Source organism: Dasypus novemcinctus, chromosome 12, assembly GCF_030445035.2.
Source record: "Dasypus novemcinctus isolate mDasNov1 chromosome 12, mDasNov1.1.hap2, whole genome shotgun sequence".
Lineage (NCBI taxonomy): Eukaryota > Metazoa > Chordata > Mammalia > Cingulata > Dasypodidae > Dasypus > Dasypus novemcinctus.
In genome coordinates this window covers 14,768,827-14,794,581 of record NC_080684.1, presented here as the reverse complement: position 1 = coordinate 14,794,581, position 25,755 = coordinate 14,768,827, and the positions used below count along the sequence as shown (strand labels likewise).

The following is a 25,755-nucleotide window of genomic DNA, read 5'->3' as shown; positions in this document are numbered from 1 at the left end:
TCTAATGTTACAAAACTGTAACAACAGCAAACAGCATTTAAAAGGAAGGGTTGAGAAACTGAACCATGACTGGACCATGTGAACAGCCTGAAAAGCTCATCACAGGATGAACAGCTCAAAGAACTGGAGTTATGTAAGTCATCGAGCACAAGCTTACAATGAATATCATTACAAGGACTGTTAGGTAGAAGCAGGGTCAGAGTTCAGATAAATTCAAGTAGGTCCAGAGGGTAAAATGCGGATCAAAAGGTAAAAGTAGCAAGGGTGATTTCAGCTCAGTTCCAAGACACAGAACTTGCCAGGAACACAATGGGCTGCATAATGTGCTCCCTGATGGAAGATCACTTTGTAGAACCTGCATGCTGTGTGTTGGCATGAAACATAGAGGGTTCATGTACTGGGTACTCTCTTAGGGTCTCTTCCTAATCCGGAAGTCTATAATTCTAAGTTTTCTAATAAGGTCTTTCATTTCAGGTGACAGATGTGACATAAAATCTTCTAAGATGTCTCTACATCACATCTTTCAAAGTATTGGTGACCCATGGATTCTCAAGAAATTCCTGACCACATTCTTTCCAGGACTAACTCTCTCACCACCCCTTCCCCACAGCCCATTTGCAGTTGCATGTCCTAGATCTTTTCCTTTGAGGCTGAACATAATTTATGATGTCTGAAATATCAACACTTTGACAAGTCCATTATCTATTTCTTTGGTCCCAGATAAGCTGCGGTTTAGTTCCTATCTAAACATGCCTTTTTCAGCAAGCAGTTCTTACCCCATCATATTAAAACAACTGGTAAATTGTTATTAATAGTGTGGAAGCTTAAATGATATCCAGATGATCTAAAAAAAATGAACTACATATATTCCTCTTTTTGGACAGGAAAACCAGTTTGTGTTTTTCTTTCAGGAAATCATTGGAAACCATACTGATATGTACATATATCTATTTGGACAAATAGGGGCACCATCTTGCTCAAAATAGAAGAAATTTTCAAAGAAATCATTCCATTCTCTTGGAACATTCCTCCTTGCTCCTTCTTTTAGATGTCATGTTTTCTGTATCTGAAGAAATCTCTCATTTGATCCTCTTAAAATATTCTAGGGTCTATTATAGCTAATTAGACAAATTGTTGCTTCTTTTTAAGACTCTAATAAGGAGATCTGGTGGTTTGGAGCTGTTTGTACCCCAGGAAAACATGTTCTTACCTTTAATCCATTCCTGTGGGTATAAATCCATTGTAAGTAGGAGCTTTTGAGGAGGTTACTTCAGTTAAGGAGTGACGCGCCTCATTCAGGATGATGATCCTATCACTGGAGTCCTTTATAAGTGGAATGGAGGGAGAGAGAGAGAAAAAGAGAGAGAGAAAGCCACAGAAACAAGAAGCTGAAAGTGGTGAAACCTAGAAGAGAAGGGAGAGACCAGCAGACATGCCAGCTGGTCCTTAGGGAGAAAGCAGGGCCTTGATGATGTCTCGATTTGGACATTTTCTCGACCTCGAAACTGTAAGCTACTAAATTCCCATTGTTCAAGGTGAACTGTTTCATGGTATGTGCTTTAAACAGCCTAGGAAATGAGAATAAGAGGTGTACGTTTAAAAATTTCATTCCTATTAATGCCAGGTTTGTTATAGTCTAAAGCGTTCTTAGAATGTTACATGGTGCCGTCTGCCTCTCAGTAACCTAATGAGTAGAAAAAAGATCTTGTTTTTTATTAGGCTTGGTATCGGAAGGGAGGTTCTTTATTTTGGGAGGGGTGGAGAGAGTCTTCAGAGATTGGGTGGCTAGAAGCCAAGGTCGTTGGGCTCTCACCCTGTGCCCTTTTCTCTCGGGCCCCACGGGGGTCGTTTCTGTCCCTGTGCAAGTACCTCATTTTGCTGTTTCTAGGTGTGGGGAAGGATAGAGGAGGACCCTGCTAAACTCTTCCCTGATCAGCACTTTCCTGCCACTTGAAAAGAAAAAAAGGGGATAGGAACTTATGAAGAACTCCCTCACCTCCTTGCCGAGGGCCTGGGTCCAGCTGCGCGTCATCTACAAGGAGATTCAGCCATAGGGAATGTGTGACAGTGGCCACGTGCGGGAACCGCGTGGTTCCAGGAGCTACCGGCGAGGGGAGCGCCCGGTGCTTTCGTGGAATGCTCTCCTGCTAACGGGGACCCAGGCTCAGGACCTTTGGCGGATCGCTTTGTAGATGGTAATCATCCCCGCCTGCCAGGCTCGGGGTTTCTGCAAGGCCATAACCGTGCTCTCAGTCGCCTTCGGCCGCGCGGTAACCTCCCCTCTCCTGGCCAGGTGCGTCCCGGGAGAGTCGACCCCAAGGCACGTGGTCGGTCTGGGACAGTGGACAGCTAGTCCTAAGGTGGCATCCGTCACTCCCCAGCTGGGAAGTCCCTGCCAATCCGGGCCACCCGGAAATCCCCCAGGCCCGTCACATGCGCATTTAGAAGGTGCCGCTTAGAGTTCAGTGTCCTGTTAGCTTTGTGTTAACACAGACACGTTCGCGTCCTCAGCCCTGGTCCTGTGGCTGTGAGCCCACTTGTCAAAAGGATCTTTGAGGAGGCTCTTAGTGAAGGTGAGGCCACACGGAATCAGGGAGGGCCTTAATCCAATATGACGAGCCCTTCTAAGCAGAGGAAATTGGACCCACGAGGAGGAGACAGGAGGAGAGAGACGGCTATATGACGGAGGCCGAGCGTGAGGTCCGGGTGGCCCTCAAGCCACCAGCACGCCGCAGGCTTCAGAGAAGGCCTGGCCCTGCCACCACCTGAACCTTGAGCTTCCAGCACCAGAGTTGTGGGAGGCTCAGTTCCTCTTGGTCCAGCCAACCAGTGCGTGGAACTGGTGACAGCTGAGAGGCCCTACACACACGGGAACTCTGCGTGAAGCTCAAAGCCTGCTTCTTCAACAGAAATATCATTTGCCTTCTAAGATGAAAAAAAAAAAAGTCACACCACAATTCTGCTCCACAGTTTCTCTGACAGAGCATATCAAATCCTGTTCCATTCCTTATCTGAAGCCTATCAGCCTCGTTAGCAAATGCTCACACACTTACTCTCAGTTTCTTTGCTTCCTCCACCAGAATAGATAAAAAAGGGACTTACCCTTGTAATCACCCTCCTCGCCCAAGTGTCTCTGCTAGGTAAATTCATATTGAAAGCGCTTCCTTCCAGGCCCATCTCAAGCTAAGTTGCCCCGTAGTGGCAGGTGCATCTGGCCTTCAGCCAGAGTGCTGGGTTCTCCGTTCTCCCACGGTTGGTTTTACCTCTGCTGAGCCCTGGGCGGCTCACGTTTTCCGGCCAGTCCCCGGAGGTCCGTCTGCTCTGCCACTGACCGCTCCATCCTCCCCACTTACCACCTCGTGCCTGCCCTGCGTGAGGGAGAAACAAATGCTGTGGGACAGGAGGGCGCCAAGGAGCCGTCCTTCTGCCAGGCAGGGCAGGCGTGGCAGGAGGGCCACCTGAGCGGGGCCGGGCAGTGCAGCAGGGGTGGGCCGTGGGCAGGGCTCGGGCCATGCCCAGCGCCTCTCGACAGCACTTGCTGGAAGAAGAATTGCCTTTAGTTACCCAGATGTGGACTCGATCGCGGTCATGTATTGTTCAGGGGATATGTTTCCCTACATCAGGAAGTGAGTGGTTTCATTTTGGGACTGAAGTCTTTTTTTTCTTTCTTTCTTTCTTTCTTTTTAATAAATAGGGTTTATTTTCAATTATGATGTCTGTTGTAACCAAATGATTCCGAAATGATCCATGTACTCTCTCCCACATCATTTTAACTGTGCTTTTTCTTGAGGAGGGTTTGATAATGAGCCAGATGTACTCAGACAAAAACACCAATTCGTCATTCAAAAAAAATCTTCATTATGCTCGATTGTCAAAATTCTCCCCCTAATGAAAAGAGGTGCTTGTTCTTTAAAGAGGAACCGGGTACAAAAAAGGTGAATTATCCTAGGGGAGCAATGCGTAGATTCAAAAGTAGTCACAGAGTGTTAGATGAAAAAACCTCAGGCATTGGTTTGTGTCTTTATAGGTGAGGGAGGAATCTAGGGATGGGAGAAATTCGTTTTCCAGAGTCACTTGGTCACCTCCCTGATGGGTCACTGCAAGCCTCTCCCCTCTCCCCCACCCTCATCCTCACACCCTGTAACCACCCTTTCTATCGCGGGTGTAACAGAATGACAAAACCAGGAACGACAAACCCTTTCTTTCATAACGTTGTAGTAAAGTCATCTCAACTCCAGAAAGCAGAGGAGGGCTATTTGGGCTTGGAATTATGTAAAGGATTTAAACTGTTAAGAGCTACTCAGAGCCTAATGAGCACGTCTTTCTTTGGTAGGACAGTTTTATTGAGGATTTTAAAGAGGGGTGACTAGTAGGTTCCCAGATTGGATACTGTGAACATACGATATTAACCATATATAAATAAGCCTTTGCCCTTCTAAATAAAATGCCAGGTCAGAGTATGCTCTTTCTTAGTGATTATAACAAGACCTGTTTTCTTTGCTTTAGGATACTTTTGACTTCTGTGACGTTGCTGTCTATATATTCAATAAACCTCCTATTGATCTGTTCAAAGGAAACAGGTAAGCTGAGACTTATGTCTAATTTTATTGGGGCCAGAGTGAATGGTGTTCGGTGCTATTGTAAACAAGGGATGCCCTCTGTTCAGCAGCTTGATTTTAAAAGACAAAGAGTGTTTTGATCTACAGTAACTGGAAATCCCATCGTGTTCCTGACCTAGAGAAACATGTCCTGCAGAATCAACACTCAGTTGTCATAGGCAAGGAACAAATAGCATGGGCATAGAAAGTGAACCCTCAGTTATAACTGTCCTGCTTGAAGATGACTTCATTTTAAGGGCTTCACCGTCTCCTTGAGCCTCGACAAGGATCCCATGTGTTTGTGTTCTAGCCTCCAAGGGTTTGAGAGTAAACAGACCTTTCATTCTCTTTTGTGCATATTCTGAGGGGAAAATGTTACTGCTGAGGCAATGTGGGAGTGAGCACACCGGCAAGAGCCTTTGAGTGCCCTGGGCAGTGTCAGACCTGAAGTGTTTATTTTCCATTCCTGGGACACTGGATTACATTTATAATACTTTGACTTTTACATGAGCTAAAACCACATTGGCCAACTGTTACGGTACATAGATGACTGCATTTAACTGGAACATTTTGTATTAAATCGAGGATCTAAATCATTGTTTACTTTAAACGCCAGTCTTAGAAGAGATTAAACAAAGGTTTAATTATAGCGTGACCCATATATTGCTTTCTGTGAACCTTTTGAAGACATGAGCTAGTTAGTTAATAAAATGTCATAAAGAAATGTAAACACATCTTTTAAAAATGAACAAGTTGGAATTTTAGTATTTATTGAGATGAGCTAGGTGAATACTTTAGAATATTTGTATTGCCAAATTATTCTTTTGACAGATTTGTATGCTACTCTCTTTGGTGAGTTGCATATCCTTGAACTAAGGATCAGAATTCTGCATCATGATCATTGCATGTTCCTAAGCTTTTTTTTATATTTAGGACACTTGAAGCATCGATGGAATGCTATTAAGATAATTCTTTGTTAGGCTTAACAGTTCAAGCAGTTCATTCAAAAGGAACTATTTAGTTCTAACCATCAGGATTTTCCTTTTTAATCAAATCTTGATTTTAATGGTACACACCAAACCTGAGATTAAAATCAGAGAGGGGGGAGAACATGTGGCTCAAGTGGTTGACCTCCTGCCTCCCACACGGGAGGCCCCAGGTTCAGTTTCCGGTGTCTCCTGAAAAAACAAAAACAAACAACAAGCAAAACAAGTGAAAAAACCAACTCAGGGAAGCCAATGTGACTCAGTGGTTGAGCACCGGTGACCCACATAAGTGGTCCAGGTTCAAACCCTGGTTCCTGGTATCTCAAAAGAAAAAAAAAAAAAATCAAAGTGGTAAAATGGGAAAAAATAAACCTTTGACCAAACAGTTGCATTGTAATACTTTTATAGCCAATTAAAAAAGGAGAAATGGTGGTCATGTCTGACACTAAAATGTCAAGAGGTTATTTTATAATAAGAGTACCTTTATCCTTCCAAAGCCAAGAAGAGAAGGCATTTATGCATGATTTTGAGAAAAGGTACAAGGTAACCTGGAGAATGGTCAATAGAACAATGAAATCCTAGCTATTTTAATTTTTAGAACCCTGTCATATCTTCTCTTCTCAAATTTTCTTTTCAATAGGCTGCATGGTTTATGAAAAGCTGGGAGAACAAGTCTTTGGAACCACAGGGAAGCTGGTAATTTTTGGAGCCACCTCTCTACAGAACACTGGAGGTGAAAAAATATGCTTTTCTATACATTACTTTAAAGCAAACATTATCTTTTCGAATTCTGGTGGTTGGGTGGCCACATGAATTTTCTCATAATTCAAGCAGTTATCCTCATTGCTAAAATGACACATGGCAATTAAAGTATTGACAGTGGCCATTTATTTCAAACCAAATATACTGTTAGAGTATCTAAGCTGTCTTTGTATCTTATTGAAGAACAGTCTATATAGCTTGCAACATGAGCTTTGGTATCTTCTTTCTAAAAGTGTCCTCATTTTCCTCTAGCAATGCTCAGCTACCTCTTCATAGTAAGAAATGAACTCCCCTCTGCCATAAAGTTTCTAATGGGACAGGAAGAGGATTTTTTGTAAGTTACAGACCCATTTTTATACTCTTAACTAAAATGTTTGTAATTTAAATTGTGGACTAACCGAAGTCTTTTGTTTTATGAAAACTCCAGAAATAAGGTTTTCCCTAGGCCGGCTTTTTCTTTTATTGTTTCAGTGATAAATTTCTTTGGGGCTCTGTAAGTGAAAGAAGCAGGGACAGCCATTTGAATAGGAACATTTCCAAGACGGATGCATCTATCATGCTGCAAGCGGTAGATAATGCATTTCCCCGAGAGCATGAAATCTGTATCCCACGAAATAGAACAGCTGCAGAGCATTTTAAACACAGAAGTAGAACACGCAGGAAAATCAAGACCCTAGCTGCTTCCTTGAGGAAGGGACATAGCATTTTGGAAACAAAATTGACATAAGCCAACTTCAGTAAAGATGTGGAAAACAAATGTAGCCACATTTGACACATTCGTATGTTCTGATTCCCTCTTATTTAATAGTTCTTGCCAGCCTTAGTTTCTTTGCTTTCTTTCAAGGGATACAAAGAAGCCAGAGGTCCTAGTGTCCTACCCTCAGGATTCAAGGTCAAATATATGGCATCAGGGAGCGAAATGGCTACCTCTGGTGACTTGTTGATATAAGTCAAGCAAAACCAGAAGAGAAAGGAACTTTCTCTTTAAATAATTGAAAGGACAAGTTGTAATCTGACAGAATGCAGTGTGTGCATTCAGCTTTGAAACCATTTAAATAATTCACAGAAGTGGCCTGTGTGGCCAGTGGGGGAGGGGGTTTAAAGACAGTTGCCCTTCGTCCTTCACGTGGAAGTGAGGCCGTAGTGAATGCGTAAGGGTTGGGCTAATGGGTGTGAGAAAAAAAACCTCAATAATGATAAAGAATTAATGGTAAAAATAATACTAAAACTTAAGGAAAATATATCGTGAAATTTTACATCTGAGACAAAAATGTTGCTTTCTAAGAAAATTTGACATAACCATTTAAATGCCTTTCAGTGCCTGGTATGTGGATGGCCGCGTTCTGGTGGTAATAGTCACCTTTGGCATAATTCTCCCTCTGTGTCTCTTGAAGAACTTAGGTAAGGAAAGATCTTGCTTTTATCATAGTCTCCACATTGCTCAGGTGCTTCAGAAACCTCATAAAAAGTAACACCTCTGTCCTCTGCTTCCACCTGTAGGGTAAAGCTTAAGTGAGCAATAAAGCAGAAGTGTTAATCAGGCTGCCTTTAATGTGTGACTCCTGAGCGGCCCCTCTGCTAGGGTGGAGGTGGGCGTGGGAGAGGCTCTGGGGCCAGGAGCAGGCAGTGCTTTCTAATGGCCCAGTTTACAGGCTGCTCTGAGAAAAGTCTTGGAAGTGGAAATAGCCCCATTCAAGGTCTTAAAGATACTGATTACGTAGACAGATTTTCAAATCTAGTATCGAGACAGAAAGTTGTTTACCTTTATACCCAAAAGAATTAGCAGAGTAAAAAGTCTCAATTATTTGCCCTACTAAGGAGGAGAGAGAAGTGCAAAGTAAGAAATGCTGAACAATTTCTGAGTCCTATCCATTTAGTTTTGACGTTTCTGTTAGTGCATGTATTTGGAGGCAGGTGTGCCTCAAGTTATGGGAATTGCATGTGTAGGCTAATGAGGCCACTCTGCCATCCAGCCCGAAGCCTCTGAAAGTGCATCCCCTTTAATTCTGGGCTAATTCAGGGCAGTAATTCTGAGTAAAGTTCTTCTGATACTAATTGTGAACCACAGTTTTTGGTTTTTGGTTTTGATGAAGACTGTCAGCCTCCTTTAGTTGCTCTGTAAGTAGATTTTTTTTTTTAACAGCCTCATCTTCTGGCTTCTGGGTGTGTGTTTAGGCTTTTCTAGGTCTCTAGAGGTAGCTCTTTTCAGTTTAAGTAGAGAAGGGCTCTTCTCCCTGGGGGATGAGAATAGTGCAGCCCCCCAGAGGCCACTTAGCTCTGCCTTTCTGGAGGTTCTGGGGCAGCTGGCGATCCCCCAGGCATCCGAAGGGGGACCAAGGTAGAGATCCCCAGATACTCGGTTTACTCCTAGAAATACACTTCAACTCCTCTGTGGATGCCTTTCATTTGGGGAGAGAATGTTGTAGCTGGCATTCATTATATGCACACAATAAATGCATAATAAGGAGCCATCAAGTGGCTTCAGAAATGAATGGATGTACCTATAGGAATGCATTGGAGCACAGCAGCACTGATGGAAGGCAAAAACCGGGAGGCTTTTTCCCCAGTTGGGGCTCTCTGTTCTCTAATGTGCCAAGAAGAACTGGAATTCACATGTACACCAGTAGTAGTCAGCCAAACGGGTGCTGATGCAAAATACCACAGATCGGTTGGCTTTTATAAAAGGGTTTTTATTTGAGGTAGGAGCTTAGAGATACCAGGCCATAAAGCATAAGTCACTTCCCTCACCAAAGTCTGTTGCCACGTGTTGGAGCAAGATGGCTGCCGACGTCTGCCAGGGTTCAAGCTTCCTGGGTTCCTCCTTCCTTCCAGAGTCTTGCTTCTCTCTGGGTTCTGGGTTTCTCTCTTCCTGGATTTCCAGCTTAAGGCTTCAGCATCAAACTCCAACATCAAAAACCCTCAACTGTGTCCTTTCCCATGCCTTTTATCTGTGAGTCCCCACCCACCAAGGGGTAGGGACTCAACACCCAGTGGCACAAGAGGTTTACCTGATTACTTAATCAAGGAAACCTCTGCATCCAATATAATCTAATATGCCCAGAAGAAAAGATCAGTTTACAAGCATAATACATTATTTCTTTTTGGAATTTATCAGTAATATCAAACTGCTACAACACCTAATATAATGCTTTGTTTAAAGCCCCTGTAAAATAATAAATCTTGTATTCACTCCATTTACATGTATGTATATTATTGGAATCCCAAATTATGCTTAAATAACGCATGGAAAGAAACAAGTTGATGGATGAAATAATTTTTTTTTCCTTTTTTTTAAAGGCTATCTTGGCTATACTAGTGGATTTTCCTTAAGCTGTATGGTTTTTTTCCTAATAGTGGTAAGTACTGATTGAAGTAGTTGGTTTGGATAAGCATAGTATAATGCCACAAAAATAATTTTTCATTATTTGGCTTCATTTGATTAAATCCCCGATATTTTTTAATGCCAGGTTATCTACAAGAAATTTCAGATTCCCTGCATTGTTCCAGAGCAAAATTCAACAATAAGTGCTAATTCAACAAATGCTGACATGTGCACACCAAAGTATGTTACCTTCAATTCAAAGGTAAGATTGCTTGTTCTTTAAAGATAAAAAAGAGCTTTTTTATTAAGGGCATTTTATTTTTGCATACCTGTAATTCCAATAGTTTGAAATGTATTAGTTCTCAGAAGAATACAGTACCATGGCTTCCCTATTCCACAATCTATTAAAGAGATGAGAAATGTATAAATATTTTATTTCACACTCCCTCTTAGCTGGTTTACATGTAGGACAACCTGAATCATTCTCCATGAAAACCTGTCCGCATAATTAGTTCTTCTCTTCCTGTATAGAGTGTGCTGGGTGAACCTTTTAAGAAAAAATCGATTAATTTAATCGACTGCTTCTTGTATGGTGGTGACAGAAAAGAATTTGAAAACCTCTTCAGCTTGCATGGTTGCAATGTAGATACTACCGCAAATTGGCACTGAAAAAACCTTCAGACGTGTGAAATGTTGGGCGTGTAGTCCAGGGATCAGTGGACAACGGAGTGGGGCAGGCTTGGAGTTTAATCCTTAGGCAAGGTACCCACGTATAAAAATGAGGATTCGCTCTGTTTCTTGCCAAGTCTTGTTAGAACGTGCCTGCTTAAGTGCCTGGGCCAAGTTAGAGCTTAAGAAATGTTAGGTTTCCCTCCTTCTCCACCAGCTTCTTTTTACCTGGGAAATTATATTGCATGTGAGGGTTTTAAAAAGTCTTCTCTAAGAAAACTAAGTACATCTTTCTCTTCTTCTAAGCTGTAAGGATATATCCAAGTAGTGAATGTGAAGGTAATTTTCTTTTTAGGTGCCATAGCTTTTAAGTCCGACTTGAGGCACCTGGTGCAGAGCCCAAAATGGAGCTGGAAGTCCTGGGAAAGTTACTTAACCTGTCAGAGGGAGGCAGGAGAATAGCAGTGGTCAATCCACCACTCAGGGTTGGGGGAAGCCAGCGAGATCAAAATTGTGCCGTATAAATGCGGAATATTGCTATAGCTGGAGCATGTAAAATATACTGCAGTTGAGCCAGCATCTAATACTCTGGTGTGAAAAATGCCTGTCTCAATGTTAGATAAGCTTTCTTGGAAAAGCTGCTTCTATGTTAGAGATTGAAACCCTCCTAATAACCAAATAAACCAAATAATGTCAGATAAAAAGACAGCCTGGGATTCCTAGAGCTGTATACATTTTATGGTAAAAAACGTCTTTTCTTAATGTTTATTTTTTTCTTTCAAATAGACCGTGTATGCTTTACCAACCATTGCATTTGCATTTGTCTGCCACCCGTCAGTCCTGCCAATTTACAGTGAACTTAAAGAGTAAGAGATTTGCTTAATTGTTTATATCTAAGTCATTTTACATCCCCTCACTAATAGGGAAGTATTGCATTAAAAGAAAGAGATTACTATAATTCACAGATTCATCACTCAACTTCAGCATTTACTGCCATTTTGCCATTTTCAGATAATTCTGTATTTAAAGAAAAAGCAAAGTGAGAACAATTGGAAACCTGATGTGTTTTTTTGTCCATAAGTATATTAAGTGGCTAATGATGTGGGATCTCTTTGTGAATTTAGCTTTCAAAATATCTTATTACTTAGAAAAGTTCAAGTATTTGTGTTGCTTAACATAACTTATGCATATTTTTTATTAGAGAAGTTGTAAGCTTACAGAAAAATCAAGCATAAAATACAGAGCTCTCATATACCACTCTATTATTAACACCATGCATTAGTGTGGTATATTTGCTACAACCCATGAAAGAACATTTTTTTTGGTCTTTATTTATTTTTTTAATGTTACATTTAAAAAATATGAGGTCCCCATATTTATAATGGTACTCTTAACTTTAGTCCATGTTTTACATTAGGGTTCACTGTGTTGCACAGTCCTATGACTTTGTTATTTGCTTTTGTTTTTTATTTAATTTTTACTCTAATACCACCATATATGCAGCTTAAATATTCCCTTTTCGCCACATTCAAATATCTCAGTGGTGTTGATTACACTCACAGTGTTATGCTACCGTCACTACCATCCATTACCAAACTGTTTCTATCACCCCAAATAGAAACTCTATACAATTTAAGCATTAACTCCCTGTTCCCTACAGCCACCTGGCCCCTGGTAATCTATATTCTAGTTTCTGACTCTCTAAATTAGCTTATTCTCATTATTTCATATCAGTAAGGTGCTACCGTATTTTTTCTTATGCTTGTTTTGCAGGTAGATAACAATATTCTTCAGATTTTTTTCTATAAACTGCCAAATCCATTGTGCCTGATTTGCCTCTTGATTGAGTGGAAAAGCCCAGGAAGTCAGGCAGGAAGAAACAGATGTTAAGATTAAGGTTGCAAACTGGAAAAGATAATACCATTTATTTTAAGCAATTCAGATCATTCTGTGGATTTATTTATGATTGCTCTCCTGGAGAAAACCAATAGCCTTCTTTAAATTTCCTGTTATCAGACTTGTAATATAAAAAGAGTCATCATGTCATAGTCTTAAACTCAGGAAAAATACACAATATACCTGTTTATTTCCATCCTGAAACCAAGAGAAAGTTGATGCCTTTTAACATAGAACTCATTCATGATTCTTCCTCTTTCATATTTAATTGACATATGCTTTTCAATTTTGAGATAGCTACGTCTATCCATCTACCTACATACAAATCATTCCAGCACTGTGATACCATGACCCATTATTTAAGGCATTCAAACCTGTCTTTGGCATCTTTTCAATGTAGTAGTCCTGCTTTTAGTTTGTAATTTTCTCAAGGGTAGACTTGTCAGTCAATGTTTCTTATTTTCCATACTCTGGTTATATCCCAGGTAATCTGCTATGACACAACCAAAGGCTAGGACCATCTGTGGTCTATTATTGGTCACACATATTAATTATTTGGGCAGTCCAAAAACCTTGCAGGTTTATCCAAATCCCAGAGTAAACTGTGACCTAAGGGAGAGAGCCATTTGTCATCAGAGCGGGGATCTCTTGAGCACTTATTGCTTTGAGACTCACAGATTTCAGGTGCATCCCTGGGGGCTGTTCCATGGGAAAACCAGAATCCAAAGAGCAGCTTTAGAGCCGGAACACCTGGGGTCAAGTTGCAGCTCTACCCCTGATCCCTGGGGCTAAGAGGATAGCATTGGGATTTATTCTGCCTTTTTTCCTGGGCACAGTGAGTATGGAGATAATATGAAACACAAATATTAAAAAATACTCTTCACCCTTCAAAAGAGAGTTCGATATTATTTTAAAAGAACAGGAAAGAACATTCAAGAGATTGTTAGTTTCAAGGATCTTTCTACCACAATACCCATTTGGTATTCTAAACTGGCACAATGGCCTGGGAATAACGTCAGCCGGTCAGATCTACCTTAATCAGATAGAAGAAAAGTTAAGTTAGTGTCTTCGGTGTTAATACTATTGCTTAAATTCAGGAATATGATTTTTAACTTCTCAAATTCTTTTATCCTTGTTTTTAGTCGGTCACAGAAAAAAATGCAGATGGTTTCAAATATCTCCTTTTTCGCCATGTTTGTTATGTACTTCTTGACTGCCATTTTTGGCTATTTGACATTCTATGGTAAGTAACTTCTACTTACATTCTATGGTAAGTAACTACTACTTTTTACAAATGCAGAGATTTGTAAAAAGATTTAAAAAATCGATGTCAAAATAACATTTAACATGGAAGTCAAAGAAAGCAACAGAGCTATTCACTCTTTTATATTCTTTTATATTCCTTTCTTCTACTGAAAGGAAATGAGGATGGCTCCTATACATATTCATGCAGACTGCAGAATAGAATAATTACTGAAACAATATACTGTGACTTTTTTTCTCCTAATAACGCCTTTAAAAGAAATCACATTTTAGAAGCATGCCACTCAACAGAGGAAAGTTTAGAACTTTATCAGAGAAGGCTTTCCTACTTCACATGGCAAATTGGGTCAGATTCCATTAATAGCGAAGAGACAGAGACAGAAATTGAAAGTGAGAAAGAGCAGAGTGGTACACTCATGACATTGTGTTAAACAGAAATAAAACGCCTAATGGCTCGTTGGAGGTTGGAGCCCTGCAAAGATTCAAAGGAAAGACATAGTAAAAAAGAAAAGGAAACTGGAAAAGAGAACAGCGGTTTTGTTTGTAACTTTTACTGACCTGTGTGAACAGAGTTTACCTTTTACTACTTCTTCACTCTCTCTACTCAAGTGATCCAGCGACTTTATTTAACATCTTTCATTTTCCTTATAATTTGGAACCTAATTAAATTGAAATACATGTATATCACAGTCTTCTCTCTTAAATGATATTTCTTTGGGGCATTTTTTTCATAAACACAAATGTCTCAAAATTTAAATACCTTTAAAGATGACTCATTCAGCCTGGAGAGAAGGGCTAGCCTAATTAGGTAGTTGCATTAGTGCCATCTACTCAAGTAATGGAGACTCGCATTCTCCAATGAATACATAAATACCACATCTAATTTTTGCATAAAAATGGTGTTTCCAAGGTTCTCGCTGAGTTGCAAACCTGAGGATGAGTGAAGGGAGGGAGAGAAGGAGGACTTCTGTCAGTTGAACACTCTTCACTGTTATTTTACTCTTAGCAAATCCATTTTTTCCCCATGTATTATAGAATTATCAAAATCCTTTACACGCTTAAATTAAAAGAAAAAGGCTCAGCTGTTTTTAAATGGTTTTGAATTTTGAATCATAGAAATTATTACTAGTGAGATTTTTTTATAATTTATGGTCCTTTTTCAAAAACTGAGACCACGCTATATGGTACAGATTAGAATTTGAATTCCTCACCCAGAATCTTCTTTTGAGACTGGTGTGGCTGGAAGCCCTTGACGGGAAGGGAACAAGTGAGCATTTTCATGTTCTCACCAACTACCATTCCCAGCTTTGTGGTCTCTGAAATAACACTTTCCAAAGTGCCTAGTTAAGGAAAGGTTCAAAGCAGTACAAAAACTAAACATTTTTTTCACAAGAAAAAATACATGGAAGTAGAGAATTCTCTCCCAGTGCTGGTGAAATCCATGTCATCTCTCCCTGCTGTCTGTGCTGTGGCAGTAGAGTTACAAGAGGAGAGTTTGAGGGAAACTCTGGGGTGGCCAATCAGCAAGATAACTACCATTTGAAGAGCGGCACTGAGTGGGGGAAATTGCAGTTTATTCTAGATTATTGTTTTATTTTTCATCCCAATTTCCCCCTCAGTTTAATTCATAAATCAAACATTCCACTCCATTTGGCTTCCTCTCGCAATTACTTCAAATTAGACCCTTTTAAGTGAAGTTACATATGCACAGGGGAGCTTGTCTCGCACAAGAGATTTTCTTTTTCACTTTATAAATTGTGGGTTGTTTTTTTTTCCCGGAGGTGCCAGGGATGGAACCCGGGACCTCGTACATGGGAAGCAGGCGCTCCGCCACTGAGCCACACCGGCTCTCCTGAATTACTTTAACAGACACTTCAAACCCAGTACCTTGCCTTCCTGGCTCTTTACAGTCTTGCCATTTAGAAGAACCCCGTTCTTCCGCAGTAGGCCTTGCGCCCTTCGACAGCCCTCTTCCTTTTCCCTGGTTTTAGGAAACGTGCATTCAGACCTCCTTCACAAGTACCAGAGTAAAGACGACATCCTCATCCTGACGGTGCGGCTGGCCGTCATCGTGGCCGTCATCCTCACCGTGCCCGTGTTGTTTTTCACGGTGAGTGAGAGGCCTCGGCGCCATCTGAGAACAGCCGGGGTCTCCCCTCTCCTTCCGTCTTCAGGAACCCGTGCCAGAGAAAGCCTCCCAGGAGTAGCCTTCCTGGGCCCTTGAAGGCTCCAAGCACCCCAAGGCCCCGGCATGGCTCTTCAGCAAGACAGTGGGCGCTGCGTGCTCGTGTAGCCTTAATGGATTGAATCTTAATTCTGATCAGACTGTCCCTCTTCTTTATGGAGAACTGTAGATAAAATGCTTGAATCTAGGTCACAAGTGACAAGAAAACATAGAACCAGAAGAGAACATTCAATCCTTAGACAAAACCAAAAAACTACTCCTATCTATTCATAAAAATACTTTCCATCTTAAGTCATGCTCCCATACTTCCAAACTTGGTAGGCTAGCTATGAATTCACTAGGCATTGCAAAACGTTTCACAAATTCCTGTGCCTCCATAAGTCACTTACTTTGCTGAGAAATGTGAAGGTTGACATATAGTAGGCCCTTACAGCAGCTTTGTTTTCTTCTCCTTCAGGTTCGTTCATCTTTATTTGAGCTGGCTAAGAAAACAAAGTTTAATTTATGTCGTCATATCTTGGTTACCTTCATACTTTTGGTTATTATCAACTTGTTGGTGATCTTCATACCCTCCATGAAGGATATTTTTGGAGTCGTAGGTATGGCATGCTGTTGACTTTACATTTATCATTCCCCAGCAGCTGTTTAGAAAGCTAAAATTTCACAATAACTCTCTTCTTTCTTTATTTTACAGGAGTAACTTCTGCTAATATGCTTATTTTCATTCTTCCTTCATCTCTTTACTTGAAAATTACAAACCAGGATGGAGATAAAGGAACTCAAAGAATTTGGGTATGTCTCATGCCAGCCGCTCTCATTTTTCTGATTAGTTTTTCATTTAAATTTATCAAATGCATTGTCAATCTCTCTACCAAGTAATACCTTCAGTTGCCTCAGAGGAGAGCAACAGCCCTGTTGTTTTCCCATCCAGGAGAGTTAAAATACCATATCAGTGTCTTCTCTGTTCCCTCGAAGTATCATTTCAGGTTTTACTTTTATTGTGCTTGAGGCATGGCCAGCTGGGCGAATGGGCGTTTCTAACCCTTCGTCTCTGTAGGGTAATGCTTTGGTTTCAGGGAGATTGGAAGTCAAGGGGGACACAAAGATTTCATGCAGCCTGTGTTTCTGTATGAATCCTCACCATGTAATGCCTTCCTACAGTGCAGAGAACAGGCAACGCCCGCATTAAAATGCTGAGTACGCTTTTTTTGAGGTACCAAGGCCAGGGATTGAACCTGGGACCTTGTATGTGGGAAACCGGCATTCAGCCACTGAGCCACATTGGCTCCCTCAGTCTTTTTCTGATTTGACAGAAATGCTCTGGAGTAGGGGTTCTTACCCAGGAATCCGTGAGCTTGAATTGAAAATCAAAAAAACATTATTCCGGTGGGGACGTGTTGGTGCAGGTGTGATCTACTTGTTAAATAATACGCAGTGTAGTGTGGCCTTAGTAAGGGGCCCCTGGTTTTCACCTGCCTGGCAAAGGGTCCTTGGAACAAAAAAGGTTAAGAACCCCTGCTTTGCTCCATGAACCATGGATTTAAGTCCCCTCTCGCTATAGAGGTGGAGCGGGCGTCACCAACCCAGCGTCCACGGGATGGAGGAATAAAATATGGATTAAAGTGAACTTACTGGTATTCTACTATAGAACTATTGTGACTAGCAATGGAAGAAACTGTAGCATTTATCTGGAGAAAGTGGCCACGGTAGTTGCGAGTGCAGGGAGAGGGAAGCAGAGATGTGATGGGGGCGTTTGGAGACTTGGAGTTGTCCTAAATGATATTGCAGGGACAGATGCTGGACATTATATATCCTGCCATAACCCACTGAATGTACTGGGGGAGAGTGTAAACCACAATGTAAACTATAATCCATGTGGTGCAGCAATGCTCCAAGATGTATTCACCAAGTGCAATGAATGTGCCACAACAATGAGGGAGATTGTTGATGTGGGAGGACTGGGGTGGGGTGGGGTGGGGGGGTATGTGGGAACCTCTTATATTTTTTAATTTTTTTAATGTTAATTTTTTGTGATTTATGTATCTTTGAAAAAAAAAAAAGACAAGTTAATTTTTAAAAATTGTAAATCTTAAAAAAAAGAACCCCTGCTTTGGAGCAACAGACCTGGATTCAGAAACTATGTTTCTATATTAGGAGTCTTACTTCCAGGTCTGGTGAAGTTCAAGGGCACCTGGAAGGTGGTGGACTTGGAGATAGACCGGAAGGGAAGCAGGGGTGAAGTGGCTGGTACAGGAGTACCTTTTGGAGTACCATTTTGTTGGCCTTGGAGCCGTCCTCCCAGATGGTGTAAGCACGGCCATCGCATAAGCTCCCTGAGTCAGCAGACTCAGCTGAGAGACGCGGGAGAGCCTTCGCGAGAAGCTGCATCGGTAGACAGGCCGCCTCCATTTTCGGATCTAATCTGAGTTCATTTTATTGTTGTGCCAGAGTGTTTGCACCTTCTTTTCTGTTCTTGTGAAACTCCGGCTGGTAAGGCTTAGAAGGATTTGAGATTTATGGATTTAGGGGCAAGAAAATGGCGGCGGCTTGTTGCCCGTGAATTCTGGGCCTCTTGAACGCTGCTCCCGTAATAAAACTGGAAGTAGGGTCTACCAGGGGCATTAGGCAAGGGCTCCGTGTGGGTACCCATTGAGAGTTAGACCGAACCCAGGACGGCGAGCTACTGTGCCACCCTCTCAGCCCCGCCGCTGGCCTCCTTGCCCTCCCTTCCCTCTATCTCCCGTTCCAGTTTCCGGTCCAGGCCCCTTGGCACTCGTGATGCTTCATCACTCTCCTTGCAAGGCTCTCACTGGGCATTCTCAAGGCCGAGCCATTTAAAATCTCAGGCTCTCCAGATTCCAGAGTGACTAATCAACCCACCTGTGGCCTTCAGCTAACTTAGTTTTTGAAATGGTTTCACTTAATCAAATCTCCTTTGCTTTTGCATGCGTGCATTTATGTCATTTTGCCACTTTTTTCAAACAGAAATATTTGCCTATGGATGATAACCTAGATGGGAGGGAAGGTGCCATGGTGTTACCTGTGTATTCTCCAACGTCATTCCTTTTTAAGTCGTAATATTCTTAAGAAAGGAGCCGTCGGGATACTCCACCATGTTCCGAAGTGGCCACGGAGCCAAGGAACAGAATGTAGAGGAGAGCTTCCTATAGTTTGTTTTCCTTATTTTCCCATCCTCATAGATTCATATTCACACAATTTTAGGAACACTCTCACAGTTCAGCAATGGTGGTAAGAAACTGCAAATACAAAGGGTGCCCAAGACATAGGGAAAGCATTTCTATTTTTTTCCCTAGGTAGGAAATGCTAGCTTTGCGGAAAATCACCGCTGTCTTTGTGTCGTTGCAGGCGGCCCTCTTCTTGGGTCTGGGGGTGTTGTTTTCCCTGGTCAGCATTCCCTTGGTCATCTACGACTGGGCCTGCTCCTCGGGCACTGATGAACACCCCTGAAACCGGCGGAGGCCCGGAAACACGCCCGTCTGCTGCTCATCCAGCACACCACACATCAGCAACCCCTCGTCCCTTCTTGTTTGCAAGTTTACAGGAGCAGACAGAAATTTACAAGACACTGAAAATGGAATAACACTTTGGAAGCAAACCAGAGACCTGTTTCTATAATGGGCCACGTCCCTCCAAGGTTTGGGATCAGTTTATGGATCGTTGACCTTTATTTTGTCCTCCAATTTCATGCCGTCGTGTTTCCTACTACTTTTCACAATCGATTCTTTTCCATCCTCCTAACTCTCTGTTTTGTGGCTCCAAGGTCTCGTAGAACTTTGAAAACATGATCATCAATCATGTTTGTTTGTTATACATCGAGGTTCTGAAATCATTTTCCTACTGATGTTCAGCTCACACAGTCTGTACCTTTTTAGAAAAGAGAAGAATCTTGACTTGTATATATTTATTTTGCTTTACAGAAAAAAAAAGTGAATAATAATAATTTGCCTCTTTCGGTTATCATAGCACACTGGAATAATTGTAGGAGAGTGGCAGGGCACGTGCCATTGCTGGATCAGAGGACACCCAATATTTGAGGTGGCTCTGGCAACCTGGCAGCCAAGCTCGGCCATCCAGTGGCCAGCTGGCGCTGTTTCCCCTCCAGGCAGAGCATTCCATGGTGAGTGTTCTCCTCTGGGAAAGGTGGGATGATTCTTAATTTGGTAATATATTAAATGACACTTTTGGGTAAACTAGCAAATAAAGTTTTGTTTCCCTCTTGGCAACCTGCGTCAAAGTTCCTCTAATCGGAGTCCATTTCTGCTGGCACCATTGTGATAAACTGAGAAAATAGAGGACTGTGAAAAGACTGTCCAAAATGTCTAAGAAAACAACCCGCTGGTGCAGCTGGCCTTCGGCCCTCCACCGGTAGTGTCGAAGGGGAAGGGGAAGGCTTTATTCAATTAGAAATGCAGCAGCTTTTACTCATGTCCACCAGCTTTCCGCACAGAAAATCAATAGATGTGTATCTAAGGATCATCTAGGACAAGTGATAACTGTTTTATATTGGGTCATTTGGGGGGGGGGTGTCTTTAAAAGACTCATTTTATATGAATTTAGGTTATTATGACTATAAGATTTTTGTACCTTAAATAAGCCTCATTTCTATTTCTCCTCTATTAACTCTCCACCCAGAGTTTAAAAAAAACAAAAACAGGAACAATAAGTCTCAGAGATAGTCTTGGCGAAGCACTGGTGTTGAAATAAACGTACCTTCCTTACCCCAATGGGCCAGCATCCCCTTCTCCTCCCAAACAGGGGGCAGGCGGAACAAGGGGCAGGCGGCGACACCTGCGGGAGGCGGGAGGGAGCTCCGCCGAGCCGAGCAAGAGGCCACGCTGGGCGGCTGGTGGGGAAGGGGCGGATGGCCGCTCCTCTAGGTAGGTTCTCGGTGTCACGGGGAGAAAGGAGTGCGCTGCGCGAGCGGGCTTCTGAAGCAGGACTTGCGTTTGGTCCATAATCTGGTTTAATTGTTAATTGAGTTTACTGAGCGCAGATTTCTTATCCTGAGATAAGAGGAATCTAACCACAGACGGCTGGCAGGGTTTCCAGCCACTTAGCTCTGGGTTCTGTTCCTTCGCCACTGAAATCCCCAAAGGCATGTCTATTCCCAGAACTCCGGCCCACTAAGAACGATAGGAACCTGCCCTCCCCTGTACAGAGGACCGCCCCCTAGATCAGGTGCACTGCCAAGCACCTGGTTATCCTCTTGGGGAGAATGAAAGGTTATTTCCTGCAGCGTCTGATAGGACCACTGTGGCTTCTGATACAAGGCTATAGAATGACATCTATCTAGGGTCAGGGTTCAGGCATTGCCATACGAAGGTTAGTAAAATCCAGAGACATCTCTGTCTTTTTCAGAAATGTTTTCCATATATTTGAGCAGTGAGAGAAACCTAGCGAAATAACAGGCAGTCCTTGGGAGCCCGTCTAGAGGGCCAGCTAATGGGATGACCGTCCATTCTAAAAATACACAGAATTCAGTTTGCAAGCTATCTTATGCCACTATTTTCCTCATTAATTTGTAATGATTTATTTAACACTCACAAAATCAATTTAGGAAATTATCATTAGCTCTAGGATGTGTAGTGATATTTTTGGATCTTTGGATTTTATGTGTCAGTACAAGGAATTTTTTTGTATTGTTATTTAAAATATATTTATTTAGAGAAGGCATTTTGCTGTTGTCTGTGATACCACATGTTTTAAAAACCTCCTTTATATCTACTTGTTGATTGAGTAGAATAGACCCTACCGTAATTTATTAAATTCTCTGATCAATTACATCATTTGTGCAGGGTTAGCTGTAAAGTATAATGCTTTATTTCTTCTTGTTCAGAAATAGTGAACTGGTAGCCAAAAATACATATACCACAGATATAAGTAGAATGTAAACAACACAGTCAAGTGCTATAGAAGTTTCTCTGCTGAATTAGTAGACTAAAGAATACTATACCTTAGCCTTAGGGGCAGCACATTTTCCTTTGGTTGATAGGATCTCTATGCTAGTGAACAGAGTCAGTTTCATACTTTGGATTTAGAACTGTTCTCTAGTTATTGTAACACAGGATACTGTATAATCCTTAATTTACTTAATGTTATTTATTGGAAGTAGGTATAGTGGAGAGTGTAAGGAAGGAAACCAAGTCTCTTTAGGCATGGGCAAACCCCAATTTATAAGCAGGTCAAGTTCCAAACAATTTTAAATAAGATAGATTGCAACCTGGAATGTGTTTTCCCTTAGAAACCAGGTTATATGTGGTTAAGTCTGTGGAGCAGCTCAGAAAAGACGATTGAATCCGTAGCTGACAAAATTGCCAACGAACTTAACTGCTAGATACAATATGGCTTCTATGAGGTCGTTTGTTCAACAGTGTTACCAGAAACACATGCCTGCCTCTTGTGCATTGTTGATGGAATTATGCGTCCACCCCAGCCACACGCCACCTGCTGTTGAGGGGGGCCAACCACCTGTGGGACTGAAGCAGGGTTTTCTGCAAAGGTGGGGAGGAGTCCAGAGCCACTGGGGAGCCCAGTGGTAGGAGGAGGTTAGAGTAGGACAGGGGACCTCTTGTGGCTGTCAGCTGCTAAGTACCTTTCTCAGTTGCTTCCTTTTCCTGATGCTGAAAGTCTCAGGTTTGGCCTGCCTGCTTCATTTTATTTTATTTTGTTTGCTCCCATAGCTGTTTTCCTTCCCTGCCCCATGCAGAAAAGGATGTTGCTGGGATGCTTGTACATTCCGGTGCCTGCAGCAAGCACACAGCACTTTGAATGGTTTTAGTGCTAATAGCCCCGGTTTAACTGCTTCCTAACCAGGCTGAAAAGCTCCCTGCCCAATTTTGCTTTTTTATGTCTACCGGCCCTGTGGAGATAGCTGGTGGTGGTGGGGCTTTTTTTCCCCCTGGAGTTAGTCATGCCTTTAAGCCAGTGGTTCTCCAAGTGTGGTCTGCGACCAGCACCGCCAGTGTCGTCGGGGAACTTGCTGGACTCAGACCCCCCCCCAGCCCTAGCGCATCAGCGCCCCCGGGTGGGGCCTAGCAGTCTGTTTTTAAGTCCTCCAGGTGATTCCGCTGTGTGCGCAGGATGGAGAACCCTTCTAAGCCAGCCAATTATTGTCTCCTCTTCCCCCATTCGCCCTGGCTCAGAAGATGGTTCCTAGAAATCACGAGGAAGTTCCAGGCCTGAGGGAGGGGAGGACAGGGAGGGGTCTGCAATGGCAAGGAGGCAGGGATCCTGGCGGCAGCCGGCGGCGCCCCCAGCTGCAGGTGCGCAGCTGCCCACCAAGCCTGCTGCATTCGGGTTTCACCTTGGGCAGAGGCACAGTAAGGTTAAACTGTTAAAAAGCTGTGGAGAAATGGAAGCGAGGCTTTTTTTTTTTTTTTTAGGGAAATTAAAAGAAAATTACAATGTCGTGAAGTCAGCATTAGAGGAAATGCGATAGTCGTGTCAGGATTAAGTTCTCCAGAGTGTTTGTCTTCATCGTGTGGTCAATCTGGTCCTCAGAATTTTCCAGTCAAGGTCTGTACTGCGTAAGGGGCTACGAGCTCTTGGAAAGAACGTGGGACTCCGTTCCATTTCAGTAGGTCAGATCGCGGCCGCACTTTTAGTTGGGGCAGGAGGAGATATTTAAGATTATGCTTTGGAGCAAAACCTATTCGTCTCTCTCAGTTTATCAATTGAAAGGGTTTGAGGCTTAGAAAGGGCATAAGCTTTAAGAATATAATTCCCGCACTCAAGTTCACAGAAAACTTCTAGCCACTTTAAAAATAAAGAGGAAACAGACTATCATTTAGCAATACTAATAAATGGTTTTCCTTCGATGGCAAATCTGAGAATCCTTTGGTCGCAATATACTTCCTCTAAAATACACGCCATGAATTGTTTATGATAGAAGGCTTTCAGATACAGATTGGGGGTAGGGTAGCTAACAATGGAAAAAAATAGCACTAAATTTACAAGGGAAAGTTCTTAAAAAACCTGTAAAATTCACAAAGGCCCAGACATCCTCCTGCTTTAGGGTGATCTCTGAGGAAGGACTGTGAAACTGGGCCTGTCCTGTGTATAGGCTTGAATTATTTGTGTTTTTAAAGGAAGGATCTATGCAGCTGAGGTTTACTGTAGGACATACTTCATTTGTATGTAAATATTTTGTAAATAAATAGGAGGCTGTATATTTTTGCAGTTGTTGACCCACACTGATATAGAAGTCTCTAGTGTCTACATATAAAGAAAAAAATGTTTTCATAGAAATTAATGGTTTTACTTGGGAATTAGAAAAATTTACATTCTCTCCTGGGTAACATAGTTCTCGGTGTAAACTTGGAACCTAAATTCACACTTTACTTGTTTGGAAAAAGAAATGTCTGAGAAATATTTTCATTCATTTTTTTAATGCTGGTATTAAGATCAATTATCTAAAAGATTGTCATGTAGAAATAGATATACCCCAAATAACAAATTGTTTCTTCATAATGGTTTCTTGCTGTTAACATTGATATCACTATACAGTATTTATGAAAATAGAAGGTGGGAGGGAAATGATTTTTCAAAATTGAATTGCTATATTTGCCACACCTTGGGGTCTTTGAAAGGGGTGGGAAACCTGAATATTAACTATGAGCACAAATTTGAAGGAACAAAAACAAAGAACCATTATTTTATCAAGCTTTGGAAGATTTTGCATGTCTGCCTTTTATTTTCAATGTTGACGCCAATTAGACTGTCTTAATTTTTTCCCCAAAACACTTGAATCTTGATCGTTGGTACGTAATCCACTCTCTAGAGTCCAGTGTATTTTAGACTTCATCTGAGTCCTGTCCTTGTAACACACCAATGTTTCATTCATGTAAAAAACTTGTAAATGAATTCCAGATGGGTGATTTAAGTGAGTCACAAGTCACAAAATTTTGCTATTCATGGTTAATCAAATTGTTTGTTTTTCAGGGTGTGGTGTAAATAAAGAAATGTAAGAAGTTCTCTTCTATAAACTGCTCTGTTAACATAGTTTTTAAACATTAAAAATGTGAACTAAAACTATTTTTGAATTTTTTGCTCATTCTTTTGGGGGGAAATGCTAAAATGAGGGATTTAAGTTCTATAAACATATTTCAGGATTTTTGGACAAAGATTTATGAGCATTTGTCAGTGTTACATAGATTGTGGAAGCTTGTCTGTTTGTGCACCCAAACTTAAAAAATATTTTGGCTAGGAATCTAACGGGTCTGAAACACTACATATTTTTCCAGCATTTAAAATTAGAGGAGGTTGAACATGATACTGACTTTTTAAACCCAGGTTCATCTTTATGAATATCATTGTTTATGTTCAGTCTTCTCTCCCCACTTGCAGCCACCCAGGAAATAGGAAATTCTATCAGCACTTTCACTTATCCAGGGAGAATTGGGGGAAAGCTCCTGCAGCCTGGGCTTTTCTCTGCCCGTCCCTGACTCCTTCCCATGTTTGTAGGAGACTTTGATCTGATCAGCAAGATGGCTGGAGACGGACATGCACCTGCTTTTTGGTGGGCAGGCTTAGCAGGTGAACAGCCTGCACCTTTCACCTCTCCTCTGGCCCACACGTGGATCTCAGGGTCGAAACTGGGGGCACAGGAGTCCAGGCCCTGTCTTCTTATCCTCCTCCCTCCGCAGTGAAGCTGATGTTTTTATCCCTACATGCCTGCAGTGTATACTTCTTGATTGATCAGAAAAGCCAGGGGCAAAGGGAGTGAGTGGTCACCCTCCAAACCGTTGTAGTAAAGTGAGTCCATCCAGAAGGCTGCCGAGAATGTGAGCGGTCTTGCTCTCCGTCAAAAGGCCCAGTCCTGCCTTTTGTAGTTCTGATTCTTTTCCCGCCATCACCCACTGGTGTCTGCTGAGACTATTTGGTTCTGCCCTATTTTACCCCTGATTGTCTGGTTAAGGGCGATTCGCCTTCTTCCCCTGTGCAATGACCTGTGGGCTTAGGGGTACCTGCCACCCCGGAGACCCTGTGTGCTTTCCTTCTAGATTTCGTACTTGTGCTCTGGCTGGTTTAGGATGGTCTGGAAAATGTTGATGG

The 25,755-nt window shown here is 42.0% G+C and overlaps 1 protein-coding gene across 4 annotated transcripts in view; it reads left to right on the top strand.

Annotated features, from left to right (window-relative positions):
• Positions 1-24,735, top strand: part of SLC38A1 (solute carrier family 38 member 1) — a 67,790-nt gene extending 43,055 nt beyond the window's left edge. For all 4 annotated transcript variants that reach the window (XM_071218793.1, XM_058307861.2, XM_058307863.2 and 1 more), the window contains 12 exons: positions 4,507-4,580; positions 6,225-6,317; positions 6,599-6,680; positions 7,665-7,747; positions 9,644-9,702; positions 9,814-9,930; positions 11,124-11,203; positions 13,376-13,476; positions 15,488-15,606; positions 16,139-16,280; positions 16,376-16,473; positions 19,048-24,735. In XM_071218793.1, the coding sequence (XP_071074894.1) occupies positions 4,507-4,580; positions 6,225-6,317; positions 6,599-6,680; positions 7,665-7,747; positions 9,644-9,702; positions 9,814-9,930; positions 11,124-11,203; positions 13,376-13,476; positions 15,488-15,606; positions 16,139-16,280; positions 16,376-16,473; positions 19,048-19,149 (1,150 nt within the window). In that variant the 3' untranslated portion in view covers positions 19,150-24,735. The remainder of the gene's footprint in view (positions 1-4,506; positions 4,581-6,224; positions 6,318-6,598; positions 6,681-7,664; positions 7,748-9,643; positions 9,703-9,813; positions 9,931-11,123; positions 11,204-13,375; positions 13,477-15,487; positions 15,607-16,138; positions 16,281-16,375; positions 16,474-19,047) is intronic.
• Positions 24,736-25,755: the final 1,020 nt, after the last annotated feature.